At 56.9% G+C, this 22,994-nt stretch overlaps 2 protein-coding genes across 2 annotated transcripts in view; both read right to left on the bottom strand.

Moving 5' to 3' along the window:
- Nucleotides 1-15,792, bottom strand: part of LOC124337812 — a 110,064-nt gene extending 94,272 nt beyond the window's left edge. The window contains exon 1 of the mRNA XM_046791829.1: nt 13,121-15,792. Within this exon, the coding sequence (XP_046647785.1) occupies nt 13,121-15,792 (2,672 nt within the window). The remainder of the gene's footprint in view (nt 1-13,120) is intronic.
- A 144-nt stretch (nt 15,793-15,936) lies between these two features.
- On the bottom strand, nt 15,937-18,760 carry LOC124337811. The gene is made up of 2 exons (XM_046791828.1): nt 18,155-18,760; nt 15,937-17,892 (listed from the first exon to the last, which is right to left on the bottom strand). The coding sequence occupies exons 1-2, from the start codon at nt 18,758-18,760 to the stop codon at nt 15,937-15,939; spliced, it is 2,562 nt and encodes an 853-aa protein (XP_046647784.1).
- Between the last annotated feature and the right edge of the window lie 4,234 nt (nt 18,761-22,994).

Raw genomic sequence — 22,994 nt, 5'->3', positions numbered from 1 at the left:
CAGTACACGCCAATGCACGCCAATACACGCCAGAGCACGCCAATGCACGCCAGTTTACGCCAGTGCACGCCAGAGCACGCCAGAGCACGCCAATGCACGCCAGTGCACGTCAGTGCACATCAGAGCACACCAGAGCATGCCAGTGCACGCCAGAGCACGCCAGAGAACGCCAGAGAACGCCAGAGAACGCCAGAGCACGCCAGAGCACGCCAGTGCACGCCAATGCACGCCAGATCACGCCAGTGCACGCCAATGCACGCCAGTTTACGGCAATGCACGCCAGAGCACGCCAATGCAAACAAGAGCATGCCAAAGCAAGCCAGTGCATGCCAGAGCACGCCAGTGCACGCCAATGCACGCCAGAGCACGCCAATGCACGCCAATGCAAGCCAGAGCACGCCAGAGCACGCCAGAGCACGCCAGAGCACGCCAGAGCACGACGGAGCACGCCAGAGCACGCCAGTGCACGCCAATGCAAGCAAGAGCACGCCAGTGCACGCCAGAGCATGCCAGAGCACGCCAGAGCACGCCAGTGCACGCTAGAGCACGCTAGAGCACGCCAGAGCTTGCCAGTGCATGCCAGTGCATGCCAGTGCACGCCAGAGAACGCCAGAGCATGGTAGAGCACAGCAGAGAACAGCTGAGTACTTGTAGTTGCTATAATATTAATTTCTCTTGTTAAAACAATTTTTTAATAACAGGATGTGTAAATCAATGTCCAATACACCATTTTAAGTCTATTGAATCAACAAATTTATAGAGCAATTTTTGAACAAAAAGTTTTAGAAAAACGCACATCACAGCACTTGAATTTTTTAAAATTTTTCAAGTTATTTGATTCTTTTGTCGGGTAGTGGAGTTCTATTGTCAAGCACTTGAGTTCTGCATAGCAGATCACGCCAGAGCACGACAGAGCACGCCAGAGCACGCCAGTACACGCTTGAGCACGCCAGAGCACGCCAGTGCATGCCAGTGCACGCCAGTGCACGCCAAAGCACGCCATTGCACGCCAATACACGTCAGAGCACGCCAATGCACGCCAGTGCACGCCAGAGCACGCCAGAGCACGCCAGAGCACGCCAATGCACGCCAGTACACGTCAGTGCACGTCAAAGCACGCAAGAGCACGCCAGTGCACGCCAGAGAACGCCAGAGAACGCCAGAGAACGCCAGAGAACGCCAGAGCATGCCAGAGCACGCCAGAGCACGCCAGAGCACGCCAGAGCACGCCAGAGCACGCCAGAGCACGCCAGAGTACGCCAGAGCACGCCAGTGCACGCCAGAGCACGCCAGAGCACCCCAATGCACGCCAGAGCACGCCAATGCACGCCAGAGCATGCCAATGCAAGCCAGTGCATGCCAGAGCACGCCAGTATACGCCAATGCACGCCAGAGCACGCCAATGCACGCCAATGCACGCCAGAGCACGCCAGAGCACGCCAGAGCACGCCGGAGCACGCCAGAGCACGCCAGAGCACACCGGAGCACGCCAGAGCACGCCAGAGCACGCCAGTGCACGCCAATGCACGCCAGAGCACGCCAATGCACGCCAATGCACGCCAGAGCACGCCAGAGCACGCCAGAGCACGACGGAGCACGCCAGTGCACGCCAATGCAAGCAAGAGCACGCCAGAGCACGCCAGAGCACGCCAGTGCACGCTAGAGCACACCAGAGCACGCCAGAGCTTGCCAGTGCATGCCAGTGCATGCCAGTGCATGCCAGTGCACGCCAGAGCACGCCAGAGCACGGTAGAGCACAGCAGAGAACAGCTGAGTACTTGTAGTTGCTATAATATTTATTTCTCTTGTTAAAACCATTTTTTAATTACAGGATGTGTAAATAAATGTCCAATACACCATTTTAAGTCTATTGAATCAACAAATTTATAGAGCAATTCATGAACAAAAAGTATTAGAAAAACGCAAATCACAGCACTTGAATTTTTTAAAATTTTTCAAGTTTTTTTAGTTCTTTTGTCGGGTAGTGGAGTTCTATTGTCAAGCACTTGAGTTCTGCAAAGAAGAGCACGCCAGAGCACGCCAGTGCACGACAGAGCACGACAGAGCACGCCAATGCACGCCAGAGCACGCCAGTGCACGCCAATGCACGCCAGTGCACGCCAGAGCTTCCCAATGCACGCCAGAGCACGCCAATGCACGCCAGAGCATGCCAATGCAAGCCAAAGCACGCCAAAGCACGCCAAAGCACGCCAGTGCACGCCAATGCACGCCAGAGCACGCCAATGCACGCCAGTGCACGCCAGAGCACGCCAGAGCACGCCAGTGCACGTCAGTAAACGCCAGAGCACGCCAGAGCACGCCAGAGCACGCTAGAGCACGCCAGAGCACGCCAGAGCACGCAAGAGCATGCCAGTGCATGCCATTGCACGCAAGAGCACGCCAGAGCACGCCAGAGCACGCCAGAGCACGCCAGAGAACACCAGAGCACGCCAGAGCACGCCAGTGCACGCCAATGCACGCCAGTGCACGCCAGTGCACGCCAATGCACGCCAGTGCACGCCAGTGCACGCCAGAGCACCCCAATGCACGCCAGAGCACGCCAATGCACGCCAGAGCATGCCGATGCAAGCCAGTGCATGCCAGAGCACGCCAGTGCACGCCAATGCACTGCAGAGCACGCCAATGCACGCCAATGCACGCCAGAGCACGCCAGAGCACGCCAGAGCATGCCGGAGCACGCCAGAGCACGCCAGAGCACGCCAGTGCACGCCAATGCAAGCCAGAGCACGCCAGAGCACGCCAGAGCACGCCAGTGCACGCCAGAGCACGCCAGAGCAAGCCAGAGCTTGCCAGTGCATGCCAGTGCATGCTAGTGCACGCCAGAGCACGCCAGAGCACGGTAGAGCACAGCAGAGAACAGCTGAGCACTTGAAGTTGCTATAATATTTATTTCTCTTGTTAAAACCATTTTTTAATTACAGGATGTGTAAATCAATGTCCAATACACCATTTTAAGCCTATTGAACCAACAAATTTATAGAGCAATTCATGAACAAAAAGTTTTAGAAAAACGCACATCACAGCACTTGAATTTTTTAAAATTTTTCAAGTTATTTGATTCTTTTGTCGGGTAGTGGAGTTCTATTGTCAAGCACTTGAGTTCTGCATAGCAGAGCACGCCAGAGATCGCCAGTGCACGACAGAGCACGCCAGAGCACGCCAGAGCATGCCAGAGCACGCTAATGCACGCCAGAGCACGCCAGTGCACGCCAGCGCACGCTAGTTTACGCCAGCGCACGCTAGAGAACGCCAGAGCACGCTAAAGCACGCTAGAGCACGCCAGTGCACGCCAATGCACACAAGAGCACGCCAATCCACGCCAGTGCACGCCAATGCACGCCAATGCACGCCAGAGCACGCCAGTGCACGCCAGAGCACGCCAGAGCACGCCAATGCACGCCAGAGCACGCCAGTGCACGCCAGAGCACGCCAAGTCACGCCAGTGCACGCCAGTGCATGCCAATGCACGCCAATGCACGCCAGCGCACGCCAGAGCAAGCCAGAGCACGCCAAAGCACGCCAGTGCACGCCAGTGCATGCCAGTGCACACCAGAGCACGCCAGTGCATGCCAGTGCACGCCAGAGCACGCTAGTGTACACCAGGGCATGCCAGTGCACACCAGAGCACGCCAGTGCATGCCAGTGCACGCCAGAGCACGCCAGAGCACGCCAGAGCACGGTAGAGCACGCCAAAGCATGCAAGAGCATGCCAGTGCATGCCAATGCACGCCAGAGCACGCCATTGCACGCCAGAGCACGCCAATGCACGCCAGAGCACGCCATTGCACGCCAGAGCACGCCAATGCACGCCAATGCACGCCAGAGCACGCCAGTGCACACCAGAGCACGCCATAGCATGCAAGAGCACGCCAGTGCACGCCAGAGCACGCCAATGCACGCCAGAGCACGCCAGTGCACGCCAGTGCACGCCAGAGCACGCCAGAGCATGCCAGAGCACGCCAGTGCACGCCAGAGCACGCCAATGCACGCCAGAGCACGCCAGTGCACGCCAGCGCACGCTAGAGCACGCCAGCGCACGCTAGAGAATGCCAGAGCACGCTTAAGCACGCCAGAGCACGCCAGTGCACGCCAGAGCACGCCAGTGCACACCAATGCACGCAAGAGCACGCCAATCCACGCCAGTGCACGCCAATGCACGCCAGAGCACGCCAGTGCACGCCAGTGCACGCCAGAGCACGCCAATGCACGCCAGAGCACGCCAGTGCACGCCAGAGCACGCCAAGTCACGCCAGGGCACGCCAGAGCACGCCAGTGCACGCCAGTGCACGCCAATGCACGCAATGCACGCCAGCGCACGCCAGAGCAAGCCAAAGCACGCCAAAGCACGCCAAAGCACGCCAGTGCACGCCAATGTACGCCAGAGCACGCCAATGCACGCCAGTGCACGCCAGAGCACGCCAGAGCACGCCAGTGCACGTCAGTAAACGCCAGAGCACGCCAGAGCACGCCAGACCACGCTAGAGCACGCCAGAGCACGCCAGAGCACGCCAGAGCACGCCAGTGCAAGCCATTGCACGCAAGAGCACGCCAGAGCACGCCAGATCACGCCAGAGCACGCCAGAGAACACCAGAGCACGCCAGAGCACGCCAGTGCACGCCAGTGCACGCCAATGCACGCCAGTGCACGCCAATGCACGCCAGTGCACGCCAGAGCACCCCAATGCACGCCAGAGCACGCCAATGCACGCCAGAGCATGCCAATGCAAGCCAGTGCATGCCAGAGCACGCCAGTGCACGCCAATGCACTGCAGAGCACGCCAATGCACGCCAGAGTACGCCAGAGCACGCCAGAGCATGCCTGAGCACGCCAGAGCACGCCAGAGCACGCCAGTGCACGCCAATGCAAGCCAGAGCACGCCAGAGCACGCCAGTGCACGCCAGAGCACGCCAAGTCACGCCAATGCACGCCAGAGCACGCCAATGCACGCCAGAGCATGCCGATGCAAGCCAGTGCATGCCAGAGCACGCCAGTGCACGCCAATGCACTGCAGAGCACGCCAATGCACGCCAATGCACGCCAGAGCACGCCAGAGCACGCCAGAGCATGCCGGAGCACGCCAGAGCACGCCAGAGCACGCCAGTGCACGCCAATGCAAGCCAGAGCACGCCAGAGCACGCCAGAGCACGCCAGTGCACGCCAGAGCACGCCAGAGCAAGCCAGAGCTTGCCAGTGCATGCCAGTGCATGCTAGTGCACGCCAGAGCACGCCAGAGCACGGTAGAGCACAGCAGAGAACAGCTGAGCACTTGAAGTTGCTATAATATTTATTTCTCTTGTTAAAACCATTTTTTAATTACAGGATGTGTAAATCAATGTCCAATACACCATTTTAAGCCTATTGAATCAACAAATTTATAGAGCAATTCATGAACAAAAAGTTTTAGAAAAACGCACATCACAGCACTTGAATTTTTTAAAATTTTTCAAGTTATTTGATTCTTTTGTCGGGTAGTGGAGTTCTATTGTCAAGCACTTGAGTTCTGCATAGCAGAGCACGCCAGAGATCGCCAGTGCACGACAGAGCACGACAGAGCACGACAGAGCACGCCAGAGCACGCCAGTACACGCCAGTGCACGCCAGAGCACGCCAGTGCAAGCCAGTGCACGCCAATGATGGCCAATACACGCCAGAGCACGCCAATGCACGCCAGTGCACGCCAGTGCACGCCAGAGAACGCCAGAGCACGCCAGAGCACGCCAATGCACGCCAGTGCACGTCAGAGCACGCCAGAGCACGCCAGTGCACGCCAGAGCACGCCAGAGAACGCCAGAGAACGCCAGAGCACGCCAGAGCACGCCAGAGCATGCCAGAGCACGCTAATGCACGCCAGAGCACGCCAGTGCACGCCAGCGCACGCTAGTTTACGCCAGCGCACGCTAGAGAACGCCAGAGCACGCTAAAGCACGCTAGAGCACGCCAGTGCACGCCAATGCACACAAGAGCACGCCAATCCACGCCAGTGCACGCCAATGCACGCCAATGCACGCCAGAGCACGCCAGTGCACGCCAGAGCACGCCAGAGCACGCCAATGCACGCCAGAGCACGCCAGTGCACGCCAGAGCACGCCAAGTCACGCCAGTGCACGCCAGTGCATGCCAATGCACGCCAATGCACGCCAGCGCACGCCAGAGCAAGCCAGAGCACGCCAAAGCACGCCAGTGCACGCCAGTGCATGCCAGTGCACACCAGAGCACGCCAGTGCATGCCAGTGCACGCCAGAGCACGCTAGTGTACACCAGGGCATGCCAGTGCACACCAGAGCACGCCAGTGCATGCCAGTGCACGCCAGATCACGCCAGAGCACGCCAGAGCACGGTAGAGCACGCCAAAGCATGCAAGAGCATGCCAGTGCATGCCAATGCACGCCAGAGCACGCCATTGCACGCCAGAGCACGCCAATGCACGCCAGAGCACGCCATTGCACGCCAGAGCACGCCAATGCACGCCAATGCACGCCAGAGCACGCCAGTGGACACCAGAGCACGCCATATCATGCAAGAGCACGCCAGTGCACGCCAGAGCACGCCAATGCACGCCAGAGCACGCCAGTGCACGCCAGTGCACGCCAGAGCACGCCAGAGCATGCCAGAGCACGCCAGTGCACGCCAGAGCACGCCAATGCACGCCAGAGCACGCCAGTGCACGCCAGCGCACGCTAGAGCACGCCAGCGCACGCTAGAGAATGCCAGAGCACGCTTAAGCACGCCAGAGCACGCCAGTGCACGCCAGAGCACGCCAGTGCACACCAAAGCACGCAAGAGCACGCCAATCCACGCCAGTGCACGCCAATGCACGCCAGAGCACGCCAGTGCACGCCAGTGCACGCCAGAGCACGCCAATGCACGCCAGAGCACGCCAGTGCACGCCAGAGCACGCCAAGTCACGCCAGGGCACGCCAGAGCACGCCAGTGCACGCCAGTGCACGCCAATGCACGCAATGCACGCCAGCGCACGCCAGAGCAAGCCAAAGCACGCCAAAGCACGCCAAAGCACGCCAGTGCACGCCAATGTACGCCAGAGCACGCCAATGCACGCCAGTGCACGCCAGAGCACGCCAGAGCACGCCAGTGCACGTCAGTAAACGCCAGAGCACGCCAGAGCACGCCAGACCACGCTAGAGCACGCCAGAGCACGCCAGAGCACGCCAGAGCACGCCAGTGCAAGCCATTGCACGCAAGAGCACGCCAGAGCACGCCAGATCACGCCAGAGCACGCCAGAGAACACCAGAGCACGCCAGAGCACGCCAGTGCACGCCAGTGCACGCCAATGCACGCCAGTGCACGCCAATGCACGCCAGTGCACGCCAGAGCACCCCAATGCACGCCAGAGCACGCCAATGCACGCCAGAGCATGCCAATGCAAGCCAGTGCATGCCAGAGCACGCCAGTGCACGCCAATGCACTGCAGAGCACGCCAATGCACGCCAGAGTACGCCAGAGCACGCCAGAGCATGCCTGAGCACGCCAGAGCACGCCAGAGCACGCCAGTGCACGCCAATGCAAGCCAGAGCACGCCAGAGCACGCCAGAGCACGCCAGTGCACGCTAGAGCACGCCAGAGCACGTCAGAGCTTGCCAGTGCATGCCAGTGCACGCCAATGATGGCCAATACACGCCAGAGCACGCCAATGCACGCCAGTGCACGCCAGAGCACGCCAGTGCACGCCAATTTACGCAAGAGCACGCCAATCCACGCCAGTGCACGCCAATGCACGCCAATGCACGCCAGAGCACGCCAGTGCACGCCAGAGCACGCCAGAGCACGCCAATGCACGCCAGAGCACGCCAGTGCACGCCAGAGCACGCCAAGTCACGCCAGTGCACGCCAGTGCACGCCAGTGCATGCCAATGCACGCCAATGCACGCCAGCGCACGCCAGAGCAAGCCAGAGCACGCCAAAGCACGCCAGTGCACGCCAGTGCATGCCAGTGCACACTAGAGCACGCCAGTGCATGCCAGTGCACGCCAGAGCACGCCAGTGTACGCCAGTGCATGCCAGTGCACACCAGAGCACGCCAGTGCATGCCAGTGCACGCCAGATCACGCCAGAGCACGCCAGAGCACGGTAGAGCACGCCAAAGCATGCAAGAGCATGCCAGAGCACGCCAGAGCACGGTAGAGCACGCCATTGCACGCCAGAGCACGCCAATGCACGCCAGAGCACGCCATTGCACGCCAGAGCACGCCAATGCACGCCAATGCACGCCAGAGCACGCCATTGCACGCCAGAGCACGCCAATGCACGCCAATGCACGCCAGAGCACGCCAGTGCACACCAGAGCACGCCAGAGCATGCCAGAGCACGCCAGTGCACGCCAGTGCACGCCAGCGCACGCTAGAGCACACCAGCGCACGCTAGAGCACGCCAGAGCACAATAGAGCACGCCAGAGCACGCCAGTGCACGCCAGCGCACGCCACAGCACGCCACAGCACGCCAAAGCACGCCAGAGCACTCCAGAGAACGCCAGAGCACACCAGTGCATGCCAGTGCATGCCAGTGAATGCCAGTGCACGCTAGAGCACGCCAGAGCACGCCAGAGCACGCCAGTGCACGCCAGTACACGCCAGTGCACGCCAGAGCACGCCAGAGCACGCCAATGCACGCCAGTAAATGCGAGTGCATGCCAGTGCACGCCAGAGCACGCCAATGCACGCCAGTGCACGTCAGAGCACGCCAGAGCACGCCAATGCACGCCAGAGCACGCCAGTGCACGCCAGAGCACGCCAAGTCACGCCAATGCACACCAGAGCACGCAAGTGCACGCCAGAGCACGCCAATGCACGCAATGCACGCCAGCGCAAGCCAGAGCAAGCCAAAGCACGCCAAAGCACGCCAAAGCACGCCAGTGCACGCCAGAGCACGCCAGAGCACGCCAGAGCACGCCAGTGCACGCTAGAGCACGCCAGTGCACGCTAGAGCACGCCAGTGCACGCTAGAGCACGCCAGTGCACGCTAGAGCACGCCAGTGCACGCCAGAGCACGCCAGAGCACGGTAGAGCATAGCAGAGAACAGCTGAGCACTTGAAGTTGCTATAATATTTATTTCTCTTGTTAAAACCATTTTTTTATTACAGGATGTGTAAATCAATGTCCAATACACCATTTTAAGTCTATTGAATCAACAAATTTATAGAGCAATTCATGAACAAAAAGTTTTAGAAAAACGCACATCACAGCACTTGAATTTTTTAAAATTGTTCAAGTTATTTGAGTTCTTTTGTCGGGTAGTTGAGTTCTATTGTCAAGCACTTGAGTTATTTATAGCAGAGCACGCCAGAGCACGCCAGCGCACGCAAGAGCACGCCAGAGCACGCCAGAGCACGCCAAAGCACGCCAGAGCACGCCAATGCACGCCAGAGAACGCAAATGCACGCCAGAGCACGCCAGTGCACGCCAGAGCACGCCATTGCACGCCAATGCACGCTAGAGCACGCCAGTGCACGCTAGAGCACGCCAGAGCACGCCCGTGCAAGCCAGTGCACGCCAGATCACGCCAGATCACGCCAGAGCACGGTAGAGCACGCCAAAGCACGCAAGAGCACACCAGTGCACGCCAATGCACGCCAGAGCACGCCATTGAACGCCAGAGCACGCCAGAGCACGCCAGAGAACGCCAGAGCACGCCAGAGCACGCCAGAGCACGCCAGTGCACGCCAATGCACGCCAGAGCACGCCAGAGCACGCCAGTGCACGCAAGTGCACGCCAATGCACGCCAGTGCACGCCAGAGCACCCCAATGCACGCCAGAGCACGCCAATGCACGCCAGAGCATGCCAATAAAAGCCAGTGCATTCCAGAGCACGCCAGTGCACGCCGGAGCACGCCAGAGCACGCCAGTGCACGCCAATGCAAGCCAGAGCACGCCAGTGCACGCCAGAGCACGCCAGAGCACGCCAGAGCACGCCAGTGCACGCTTGAGCACGCCAGAGCACGCCAGAGGTAGCCAGTGCATGCCAGTGCATTCCAGTGCACGCAAGAGCACGCCAGAGCACGGTAGAGCACGCCAGAGCACGGTAGAGCACAGCAGAGAACGCCAGAGTACACCAGTGCATGCCAATGCACGCCAGTGCACGCCAGAGCACCCCAATGCACGCCAGAGCACGCCAATGCACGCAAGAGCATGCCAATGCAAGCCAGTGCATTCCAGAGCACGCCAGTGCATGCCAGTGCACGCCAGTGCAAGCCAGTGCACGCCAGTGCATGCCAGTGCACGCCAATACACGCCAGAGCACGCCAATGCACGCCAGTGCACGCCAGAGCACGCCAGAGCACGCCAGAGCACGCCAATGCACGCCAGTGCACGGCAGTGCACGTCAGAGCACGCCAGATTACGCCAGTGCACGCCAGAGCACGCCAGAGCACGCCAGAGAACGCCAGAGAACGCCAGAGAACGCCAAAGAACGCCAGAGCACACCAGAGCACGCCAGAGCACGCCAGAGCACGCCAGTGCACGCCAATGCACGCCAGAGCACGCCAGTGCACTCCAATGCACGCCAGTGCAACCCAGAGCACGCCAATGCACGCCAGAGCACGCCAATGCACGCCAGAGCATGCCAATGCACGCCAGAGCATTCCAGAGCACGCCAGAGCACGCCAGTGCACGCTAGAGCACGCCAGAGAACGCCAGTGCACGTCAGTGCACGTCAGAGCACGCCAGAGCATGCCAGTGCACGCCGGAGCACGCCAGAGCACGCCAGAGCACGCCAGTGCACGCCAGAGCACGCCAGAGAACGCCAGAGCACGCCAGAGCACGCCAGAGCACGCCAGAGCACGCCAGAGCACGCCAGAGCACGCCAGAGCACGCCAGTGCACGCCAATGCACGCCAGAGCACGCCACTGCACGCCAATGCACGCAAGTGCACGCCAATGCACGCCAGTTTACGCCAGAGCACGCCAATGCACGCCAGAGCACGCCAATGCACGCCAGAGCACGCCACTGCAAGCCAGTGCATGCCAGAGCACGCCAGTGCACGCCAATGCACGCCAGAGCACGCCAATGCACGCCAGAGAACGCCAATGCACGCCAGTGCAGACCTGAGTACGCCAGTGCACGCCAGTGCACGCCAAACTACGCCAATGCACGCCAGAGCACGCCAGAGCACACCAGAGCACACGCCAGAGCACGCCAGAGCACGCCAGAGCATGCCGGAGCACGCCAGAGCACGCCAGAGCACGCCAGTGCACGCCAATGCAAGCCAGAGCACGCCAGAGCACGCCAGTGCACGCCAGAGCACGCCAGAGCAAGCCAGAGCTTGCCAGTGCATGCCAGTGCATGCTAGTGCACGCCAGAGCACGCCAGAGCACGGTAGAGCACAGCAGAGAACAGCTGAGCACTTGAAGTTGCTATAATATTTATTTCTCTTGTTAAAACCATTTTTTAATTACAGGATGTGTAAATCAATGTCCAATACACCATTTTAAGCCTATTGAATCAACAAATTTATAGAGCAATTCATGAACAAAAAGCTTTAGAAAAACGCACATCACAGCACTTGAATTTTTTAAAATTTTTCAAGTTATTTGATTCTTTTGTCGGGTAGTGGAGTTCTATTGTCAAGCACTTGAGTTCTGCATAGCAGAGCACGCCAGAGATCGCCAGTGCACGACAGAGCACGACAGAGCACGACAGAGCACGCCAGAGCACGCCAGTACACGCCAGTGCACGCCAGAGCACGCCAGTGCAAGCCAGTGCACGCCAATGATGGCCAATACACGCCAGAGCACGCCAATGCACGCCAGTGCACGCCAGTGCACGCCAGTGCACGCCAGAGAACGCCAGAGCACGCCAGAGCACGCCAATGCACGCCAGTGCACGTCAGAGCACGCCAGAGCACGCCAGTGCACGCCAGAGCACGCCAGAGAACGCCAGAGAACGCCAGAGCACGCCAGAGCACGCCAGAGCATGCCAGAGCACGCTAATGCACGCCAGAGCACGCCAGTGCACGCCAGCGCACGCTAGTTTACGCCAGCGCACGCTAGAGAACGCCAGACCACGCCAGAGCACGCCAGTGCACGCCAGTGCACACCAGAGCACACCAGTACATGCCAGTGCACGCCAGAGCACGCCAGAGCACGCCAGTGCATGCCAGTGCATGCCAGTGCACACCAGAGCACGCCAGAGCACGCCAGAGCACGGTAGAGCACAGCAGAGAACAGCTCAGCTCTTGAAGTTGCTATAATATTTATTTCTCTTGTTAAAACCATTTTTTAATTACAGGATGTGTAAATCAATGTCCAATAAACCATTTTAAGTCTATTGAATCAAAAAATTTATAGAGCAATTCATGAACAAAAAGTTTTAGAAAAACGCACATCACAGCACTTGAATTTTTTAAAATTTTTCAAGTTATTTGATTTTTTTGTCGGGTAGTGGAGTTCTATTGTCAAGCACTTGAGTTCTGCATAGCAGAGCACGCCAGCGCACGCAAGAGCACGCCAGAGCACGCCAAAACACGCAAGAGCACACCAGTGCACGCCAATGAACGCCAGAGCACGCCAAAGCACGCCAGTGCACGCCAGAGCACGCCAGAGCACGCCAGAGCACGCCAGAGCACGCCAGAGCACGCCAGTGCACGCCAATGCACGCCAGAGAACGCCAGAGAACGCCAGAGCACGCCAGTTCACGCCTGAGTACGCCAGTGCACGCCAATGCACGCCAAAGCACGCAAATGCGCGCCAGAGCACACGCCAGAGCACGCCAAAGCACGCCAGTGCACGCCAGAGCACGCCAGTGCACGCCAATGCACGCCAGAGCACGCCAATGCACGCCAGTGCACGCCAGAGAACGCAGAGCACGTTAGTGCATGTCAGTTAACGCCAGAGCACGCCAGAGCACGCCAAAGCACGCAAGAGCACGTCAGTGCACGCCAATGCACGTTAGATCACGCCAAAGCACGCCAGTGCACGCCAGAGCACGCCAGAACACGCCAGAGCACGCCAGAGCACGCCAGAGCACGCCAGAGCACGCCAGTGCACGCCAGTGCACGCCAGAGCACGCCAGTGCACGCCAATGCACGCCAGAGCACGCCAATGAACGCCAATGTACGCCAGAGCACGCCAGTTCACGCCAGTGCACGCCAGAGAACGCCAATGCACAGCTTGACGGTGTAGTTCGGTGGTGTTGGTGGACGACCGGAGGCGGACGATTGCAGATCTGACGACTCCGTCTGGACCGGTGAAGACCTCGACAACTCGAGCGATGGGCCATTTCCCACGGGGTGTGTCGGGCTCAATGACGATAACGATATCGCCGATGTTGAGGTTCTTTTGACCGTACAGCCACTTTTTTCGTTCAGCAAGGCCGGGCAAATATTCCCTCATCCAGCGTCTCCAAAAACAATCGGTGAGGTACTGGGCGGTACGATATTTGCGTTTGGTCGTCATATCGCTGGCGTCGAAAAGGTGGAATGGAATGTAGGGGTTTTCATGGCCGAGAAGAAGATGATTCGGCGTGATTGGTTCGGGATCTGCCGGATTGACGCTCACATAAGTGAGAGGACGGCCGTTCAGGAGCTTTTCCACTTGGACGAGCGCAGTTGAAAGAATGTCGTCCGTCAGCGTTTGCTCGTTTAAGATGAATTGAAGGGCGCGTTTTGACGACTGGACGAGCCGTTCCCAGGCTCCACCGAAGTGTGGCGCTGCGGGGGGGTTGAAGCTCCAGGTCACGTTTCTTCTTTGCACTCCGTCGAGTACAGCTAGCTGATCCATCCGCTGGAGACACTCCGAAAACTCACGAACGGCTCCGACGAAGTTGGTGCCGTTATCACTGTGGTAATGCGTGGGGATCGTGCGTCGGTCTTCGAAGCGGCTGATGCAGTTGATGAATGATGAGGTGTCGAGCGCATAAGCCATTTCCAAATGTACGGCCCGGGAAGACATGCACGTGAACAAACAGGCCCAGCGTTTCACCTTGCGGCGAAAAATGATGACGTTGAACGGGCCGAAAAAATCCACTCCGGTGTGTGTGAAGGCGGGGTAGAAAGGCTTCAGGCGGTAACCGGGAAGAGCAGACATCATCGGGCACAAGGCTTTGGCGTTGAGTCGCTTGCATTTGAAGCACTTATTGAGAATTCTTCTCACCGTTTTTCTTCCGCCTTGGATCCAGTAAAGTTTGCGAACTTCATGAAATGTTCTCTCCTGGGTAGAGTGGACGAGCTCGAGATGTTGACTGTAGATCAGCAGCTCCGTTACTCTGGCGCGGGCCGGAAGAATAATTGGGTGGCGGGTTTCGGGTGGCACTGGCGCATTTTCTATCCTACCACCTACGCGTAGAACTCCAATCTGGTCGATGAAGGGCGATAAAGTGATGAGGCTGGAACTCGCCTCCAATCCTTTTCCGTCCTTTAAATTTTCGAAGTCGTCGGGGAAGGCAGAAAGTTGAGCGCACCGGAATAATTCAGATTCGGCAAGGACAATCTCCGTCTCTGATAATTTGTCGAAATTGCGGTGAGATTTGTCCTTTCGGGCGTTGCTGACAAATCGCTTGACGAATCCGACGACGCCAATCAGGAACGGATAACGAGACGTGTTGATGGTCAGATCGTCGATGGCATCGTGTACTCGGAGCGTTGCGCCGACCCATCTCGTACAGCGGATTTCAGGATCATCCGCTTCGTTGATTCCATTTTTCAAATCCGGGAAGGACGGCCAGCTCTCGGGTGGATTATAGAGGAAGGACGGTCCTTTGTAGAATCGATGATTGGTCGAAAATTCAGCGGCTGCGATACCACGGCTGACATCGTCGGCTGGATTTTGGGCGGTAGGGACGTAGCGCCATTGATGAGCGTCGGAGAGTTCCAGGATCTCTCCGATTCTGTTTCCAACATAAATATGAAAACGGTAGTGGGAGGAATTAATCCATCTTAGGACAGTGGTCGAATCCGACCAGAAAGTTATTTGGTCGATTTTTTGGCGGATTTCGACCTTGATGGATGCTGCGAGACGGGCGGCTAGAAGGGCGGCGCATAATTCGAGACGCGGAATCGAGACGTATTTCACCACTCTTGTTTTCGCCTTGATGAAGGCCATCTTTACTCCTTCCGGATGATCGAAGCGGAGATACGCGATGGCCCCAAACGCGGACTCGGAAGCATCCGCAAATACATGGAGTCCAACTCCTCTTGATCGCGCCGACTCCGGGTTGAAACAGCGCGGAATAAAAAGTGGATTCAGATCTGAAAGAGAAGTAGCCCACTTTCTCCATTCTTCCACCGTTGTTGGATCCAATGACTCGTCCCAGCTGACAGATTTTCTGCATACAGCTTGCAGGATGAGTTTTGCGTGGAGCACAACGGGCAACAGGAAACAGAATGGATCGTAGACACTTGCCGTTTCTCGTAGAATCTCCCTTTTCGTCGCACCGTCCGTTTTGATGCAGGCACTGATCACAAATGAGTCGCTGCCGTAATCCAGCGATAAACCAAGAGTACGTTCGACTGGCAAACCTTGTAGAGCCAAGTCGATGGATGACACGGGCTGGCCCGGAAGCGACATTAAAACTGTCGAGCTTGAAGATCCCCATTGAGCGAGCTCGAATCCACCTCTCCGCAGCACGCTGGTCACCTTTTTTGCATACTGCAACGCTTCATCAGCGGTCGGGAATGATGTCAACCAGTTGTCCACGTAGAAATGGTCGACGATTTGTTTTGTAACTTCGGGCCCGTCATCTCCACCGTCTTCAGCAGCTTGGCGAAGGACATGGGCGCATATTGTTGGTGAACAAATCGCTCCAAATGGTTGGACGTCCATTTGATACACGGAGGGGGGCTCTTGCGCACCTGGATTACGGTAATAAAAACGAAGGGCCGGCCCGTCTTGTGGTCGGACCTTTACCTGGTGAAACATTTTGACGATATCGGCGCTCAGCGCCACCAGATGTTTTCGAAAACGGAGCTATACACCAATCAAATTGGTCAGCAAATCCGGGCCTTTCAGCAGCACAGAATTCAGCGATGCTCCTTTGTAGAATGCGGATGCATCAAAAACTGGGCGGCACTTCTCCGGTTTTTTCGGATTTATCACCGGGTGGTGGGGGATGAACCAAGTACGACCAGCTGGTCGTATCTTCACCTCTTCTGCTGAAAGTTTTCTTGCGTGGCCGAGGCTGATATACTCGTTGATTGCGGCGGAATATCGCTTTCCCAAATTCTCGTCTAGGATGAGTCGTCGCTCCAGCTTGAAGAAACGGGCAAAGATGGACTCACTGTTGTCGGGGAGATTCGGGTCTTCATTTTTCCAGAGAAGTCCCGATTCATACCGGTCGCCCAGGAATCTGGTCGTCTCCTTCAATATCTTGATGGCTCGCAACTCTTCTTTGCCAACTGGCGCCTTCACATCTGCTTTTGCTTCGTAGGTCTCGAGGAGTAAAAAGCGGTTGATCACGTTGGCAAGATCTTCGTCTGCTGGCGGAGTCAATGAAAGAGAGTTGCACTTCAGTTGTGCGTTGGCGACGGATGAAATTGGGCTGGCAATGCACCAACCGAATGCTGTACGTAGACCGCGCGGGGCTCGCTCGTTCAGCGGATCCTTTTTAATTTCAAGAACTTCTTGCGGCGCCATATCACACGATCCAATCAACACATTTACGTCGACTGGCATTTGGGGCGGGGCCTTTAATCCAAATAAATGCGGCCAGTCTTTCACCAATTTTTTCGGATCGACGACTTCGTTTCTGATTTTTAACACAGGCACGGAGTAGCAGGTTGGGATTTCGAATGAGCTGGCTTTGTCGATGGACGAGATTTTGAATGACACCTTTGCCGCGTTTGCAAGTGGGTCGCGGCCGTGGTACGTTCCGATTCTCGTCGCTATTTTCTCGCCTTTCAATCCCAGCTCATCTGCCAGCGCGTTCGTGATCATGGAGACTTGGCTTCCGGGATCCAGCAATCCATATCCGATCCAAGACCGGCCGTTTGCTTCAACACGCAATTGAACGATGGGCAGCAAGGTTGTTTCGTCTTCGTAGCTGAAGGATACGGAGCCGTTAAATGGATTTGTTGATGAGAGAGATGGCGTCGTGCTCGGTCGCGGCGTCTTCGGGTACATCCTCGGGGCGCCATGGAGGAGAGGGTGATGAAGTCGCTTGCATTCTTCAATTCCGCACTCACTTTCCTTTAAACACTCGGAACTAAGATGGCGGTCGTCTAGACAGCGGTAGCAACATCTTTTTTCTTTTACCACTTCTATTCGTTTATTTGCATTTAAGGCTTTGAATTTGTCGCAGAGATGAAGTCGATGAGCACCAGCACAATGCGGGCATGACGCTATTTTTACCGTGGTGGAAAATACCATTGGCGTTGCGATCGGCTTTCTCTGCTTGTCGTTGTTCGGTTTTGGGTGATTGCTGGCTGGAAACTGGGCGGCGGGGTTGGCGCCAACACGGACGAAATATTCCGCCATCGCGACGTCATCGAGCCAGCCATCCAGGTCGAGTATCGTCGGCAGACGACCTTGAATTCGGTAGCTCACTTCGGCCCACTTGCTGCGTAGAATCGGCGGGAGTTTTCCGACTAATTGGGCCAGAGTGGTGCTGCTGTGAAGTTCGAGTCCGTAGCCACCTAACTGCAAGGTTGCTACAACTGAGTGAAGCGTCGACGAGAACGATTTTAGGGACTCGTAATCACTGTCTTTGAAGGAGGGAAGTTTTAAGAGCGCGGAGGAGCAGGCGGTCGAAACGATTCTCGGGTTTCCGAACTTTCGATGCAGCTCTGTCAGAGCAAATGGGTAGAGCCCGGGATTGAGCAGCGCTTCAGCGAGATTATTCTGGATCTCGGTAGTCAGGCTTGTGCGGAGGTGGTGTTGGCGCTCTGCGTCGCTGAAGCAGGTGTCGTGGATTTGTACCTTGAACGACTGAATAAACATCGGCCAGTTCCTCGGATTTCCATCAAATTTCGGCGGCTCAGCTTTCGGTGGTCTAGATGACGGACGAGATGTCGGCGGCGAGTCGTGTCGATCGACGGTGAAGATCCACGCGTCTGGGACATACACGGCCGGTTGAGGCGCGACATTCGGCTGGGACGTGAATGGCTGCTGCTGGAAAGAAGATGGCTGCTGCTGGGACGGCTGCTGCTGGAACGGCTGCTGCTGGAACGAAGATGACTGCTGCTGGAACGGCTGCTGCTGGAACAAAGATGACTGCTGCTGGAACGACTGCTGCTGGAACGGCTGCTGCTGAAACGAAGATGACTTCTGCTGGAACGGCTGCTGCTTGAACGAAGATGACTTCTGCTGGAACGGCTGCTGCTGGAACGAAGACGACTGCTGCTGGAATGTTTTGGCCACTAGTTGGAATTCGTGGCAACGTCGAAGGGAAGGTTTGCGGGACTGCTGCACCGAAACCATCTTGTTTCCTTTGAGCTTGACTACAAGACGTATTTGGCACAAAAGGTGGCGTGTTCACATTGAGCGGTGGGAGTGGCGTGCTGGACCTCTGCTGAGGCCAAGCCGGCCCGTTTTTGCCGGACAGCGACCTGCTGGTCGGTGCCGGCCCGCCAGGAATTTGCGGGGCGGGAGGAAAATCGTCCCAAATGCTGAACGCTCCTTGATCTGCGGTCTTGCCCATTTCGTCGCCGTCTACGGCGTTTTCGTCGGCCAGCTGTTGACGCAATAAGTCGCTAGAAAGGCGTTGCTTTTCCAGCTCCATCTGCAGTTGACGATCCTTGCGGGCTGCTTCGATACGGATTTCTTCCGCCTTTCTGGCGGTTTCGAGATGCTGCATACGTTCCTCTGCGGCTCATTCCGTGGCTTCCGCTCTCTGTTGTTGAATTTTCAGCTCGGTCTCTTTCTGCAGTCGCTCTGCTTCCTGGAGTTTTTCACGTGTTGGCGATCTGCTTGAGGCGCTACTACGGACGGAGCCTTCGGGCTTGGGCAGATGCAGATTAAGGTATTTCTGAACATCTTCGAGAGCCTTTCTCTGTTTTTCGGTGACCTCGTTCGCCCATTTGTATTCTTTATCTCCGTCTTCTTGGTTGAGCTTTGCTAGTTCGATATAGCGTACGTGAATTTCCTTGAGAGCTTCGTATTCACGTACCATTATGGCTAGGAGCAATTTAACCTTTTCCACGTCTTCCCCGGCTTGGATGGCCAGGAGCGCCTTGTTGAGTGACTTCGTGTGGGCCGATTTCGCGGTGATACGACGATGCCAGATGACGGCTGGATCTGCTGTCGTCTGCCACTCTTCTGGTCCGTCCTCTTCGAGCTCTTCCTCAACCGTTTCGAGGGGAAATGGTGTGGCCATTTTTTGGGTAACGATGGTCCACTTACGGACGTAATTCACGCACAGTTTGCACAAATTATTTAAGACACGTTGGCTGCCACGCGGGACTTTCGTTTGGTTGTCACACGTTATTTGACACGATTGAACGGGACACGCTACTTACACTCGTTTAAATGGCACAGTAATTGAACGAACGAGCATGAATAGTTTTTTACGACAATCAGGTGCTTAGGGCGTCTATTACTCACAGGTACATAAAGTCGAGCACATGGAGACGGAATAAACGACCGATTAAGTTTCGACTTAATTTAAACACTTGACTGGATTCAGTTCACGAGAAAACGATGCCGGCACTAATTGTTCGTAGTGTGGCATGAACGATGTGGACGATACAATCAGATACGATTGTTACTGGGCCCTGATACTCAGATCAACTCGACGGGATTCATGAATTCCCGGTCGATGCACCATATGTTACGTATGCGAATTAAACTGAAAATTTAGGCCTAAGCTTTCCGGTCTGTATTTAAATGTTACCTTTAAGTTAGAGACATTCACTTCAACGGCACATAGAAAATGAAGACGATTTGCACGTTGACGAAAGACGGACAATCAAGACAGACACTAAGAAGAGAACGATAGCGACTGTACATTAGGCAGGAATACTCAAAGGACACTAAAAAGCCGGGAATTCTTTTGTCGCCATTTCGACTTTCTTCCCTCGCCTCCGATCCCACATCTTGCGTGGTGAGGGGGGGAAATTGAAGCCTCTGCTAGCTATTGGGGTAGTGCGGGATCCGGAACACAAGTTATTTGAGTTCTTTTGTTGGGTAGTGGAGTTCTATTGTCAAGCACTTGAGTTCTGCATTGAAGAGCTAGCCAGAGCAAGCAAGCGCACGCCACAGCACGCAACAGCACGCCAAAGCACGCCAGAGCACGCCAATGCACGCCAATGCACGCCAGAGCACGCCAATGCACGCCAGTGCACGCTAATGCACGCCAGTGCACGCCAGTGCACGCCAGAGCACGCCAGTGCACGCCAGAGCACGCCAGTGCACGCCAGAGCACGCCAGAGCACGCCAGACCACGCCAGAGCACGCTAGAGCACGCCAGAGCACGCCAATGCACGCCAGAGCACGCCAGTGCACGCCAATGCACGCCAGAGCACACCAATGCACGCCAGTGCACGCCAGAGCACGCCAGTGCAAGCCAATGCACGCCAGAGCACGCCAATGTACGCAAGAGCACGCCAATGCACGCCAATGCACGCCAATGCACGCCAGAGCACGCCAATGCACGCCAGTGCACGCAAATGCACGCCAGAGCACGCAAATGCACGCCAATGCACGCAAGAGAACGCCAGTGCACGCCAATGCACGCCAGAGCACGCCAGTGCACGCCAGAACACGACAGAGCACGCCAGATTACGCCAGTGCATGCCATTGCACGCAAGAGCACGCCAGAGCACGCCAAAGCACGCCATTGCACGTCAGAGCACGCCAGAGCACGCCAGAGCACGCCAGTGCACGCCAGTGCATGCCAGTGCACGCCAGTGCACGCCAATGCACGCCAGAGCATTCAAATGCACGCCAATGCAAGCCAGAGCACGCCAGTGCACGCAAGAGCACACCAGAGCACGCCAGAGCACGCCAGTGCACGCTAGATCACGCCAGAGAACGCCAGACCACACCAGTGCATGCCAGTGCATGCCAGTGCATGCCAGAGCACGCCAGAGCACGGTAGAGCACAGCAGAGAACAGCTGAGCACTTGAAGTTGCTATAATATTTATTTCTCTTGTTAAAACCATTTTGTAATTACAGGATGTGTAAATCAATGTCCAATACACCATTTTAAGTCTATTGAATCAAAAAATTAATAGAGCAATTCATGAGCAAAAAGTTTTAGAAAAACGAACATCACAGCACTTGAATTTTTTAAAATTATTCAAGTTATTTGAGTTCATTTTTAAGGAAGTGGAGTTCTATTGTCAAGCACTTGAGTTCTGCATAGCAGAGCACGCCAGAGTACGCCAGCGCACGCCACAGCACGCCACAGAACGCCAAAGCACGTCAAAGCACGCCAGTGCACGCCAGTGCGTGACAGAGAACGCCAGAGCACGCCAGTATCGCCAGAGCACGCAAGAGTACGCCAGTGCATGCCAGTGCACGCCAGAGCACGCCAGTGCACGCCAGTGCATGCCAGTGCACGCCAGAGCACGCCAGTGCATGCCAGTGCATGCCAGTGCACGCCAGAGCTCACCAGAGCACGCCAGAGCACGCCAGTGCACGCCAGTGCATGCCAGTGCACGCCAGAGCACGCCAGAGCACGGTAGAGCACAGCAGAGAACAGCTGAGCACTTGAAGTTGCTATAATATTTATTTCTCTTGTTTAAACCATTAATTTATTACAGGATATGTAAATCAATGTCCAATACACTATTTAAAGTCTATTGAATAAAAAAATTTATAGAGCAATTCGTGAACAAAAAGTTTTAGAAAAACGCACATCACAGCTCTTGAATTTTTTTAAATTATTCAAGTTATTTGAGTTCTTTTGTCGGGTAGTGGAGTTCTTTTGTCAAGCACTTGAGTTCTGAATAGCAGAGCACGCCAGAGCACGCCAGTGCACGACAGAGCACGCCAGAGCACGCCAGAGCACGCCGGTGCATGCAAATGCACGCCAGAGCACGCCAGTGCACGCCAAAGCACGCCAATGTACTCCAGAGCACGCCAGAGCACGCCAGAGCACACCAGTGCACGTCAGAGCACGCCAGTGCAGCCAGTTCACGCCCATGCACGCCAGGGCACGCCAGTGCACGCCAATGCACGCCAGAGCACGCCAATGCACGCCAGTGCACGCCAGAGCACGCCAGTGCACGCCAATGCACGCCAATGCATGCCAGAGCACGCCAGTGCACGCCAGAGCACGCCAGTGCACGCCAGAGCACGCCAATGCACGCCAGTTTACGCCAGTGCACGCCAGAGCACGCCAGAGCACGCCAGTGCACGCCAGTGCACGCCAATGCACGCCAGAGCACGCCAATGCACGCCAATGCACGCCAGAGCACGCCAGTGCACGCCAATGCACGCCAGAGCACGCCAATGCACGCCAATGCACGCCAATGCACGCCAGAGCACGCCAGAGCACGCCAGAGCACGCCAGTGCACGCCAATGCACGCCAGAGCACGCCAATGCACGCCAATGCACGCCAGAGCACGCCAGAGCACGCCAGAGCACTCCAGAGCACGCCAGTGCAGCCAGTTCACGCCCATGCACGCCAGAGCACGCCAGTGCACGCCAGAGCACGCCAGTGCACGCCAGTGCACGCCAGTGCACGCCAGAGCACGCCAGAGCACGCAAGTGCACGTCAGTGCACGTCAGAGCACGACAATGTACGCCAGAGCACGCCAGTGCACGCCAATGCACGCCAGAGCACGTCAATGCACGCCAGTGCACGCCAATGCACGCCAGTGCACGCCAATGCACGCCAGAGCACGCCAGTGCACGTCAGTGCACGCCAGAGCACGCAAAAGCACGCCAGCGCACGCCACCTTACGCCACAGCACGCCACAGCACGCCAGAGCACGCCAGAGCACGCCAGTGCATGCCAGAGCACACCAGAGCACTCCAGTGCACGCCAGTGCACGCCAGAGCATGACAGTGCACGCCAGAGCACGCCAGAGCACGCCAGTGCATGCCAGTGCACGCCAGAGCACACCAGTGCATGCCAGTGCA

This window comes from Daphnia pulicaria, chromosome 4, assembly GCF_021234035.1.
Source record: "Daphnia pulicaria isolate SC F1-1A chromosome 4, SC_F0-13Bv2, whole genome shotgun sequence".
Classification (NCBI taxonomy): Eukaryota; Metazoa; Arthropoda; class Branchiopoda; order Diplostraca; family Daphniidae; genus Daphnia; species Daphnia pulicaria.
The sequence above is the reverse complement of the archived record's forward strand: the minus strand, read 5'-3'. Positions and strand labels throughout refer to the sequence as shown.

Bases quoted from the DNA above. Each gene is read 5' to 3' on its own strand.
- LOC124337811 (XM_046791828.1), bottom strand. From the start codon at position 18,760: ATGCAGCATCTCGAAACCGCCAGAAAGGCGGAAGAAATCCGTATCGAA. The intron at 17,893-18,154 runs GTTCCAGCAGCA...ATGTTTATTCAG, and splicing joins TCTTTGTTCCAGCAGCAGCC to TCGTTCAAGGTACAAATCCA.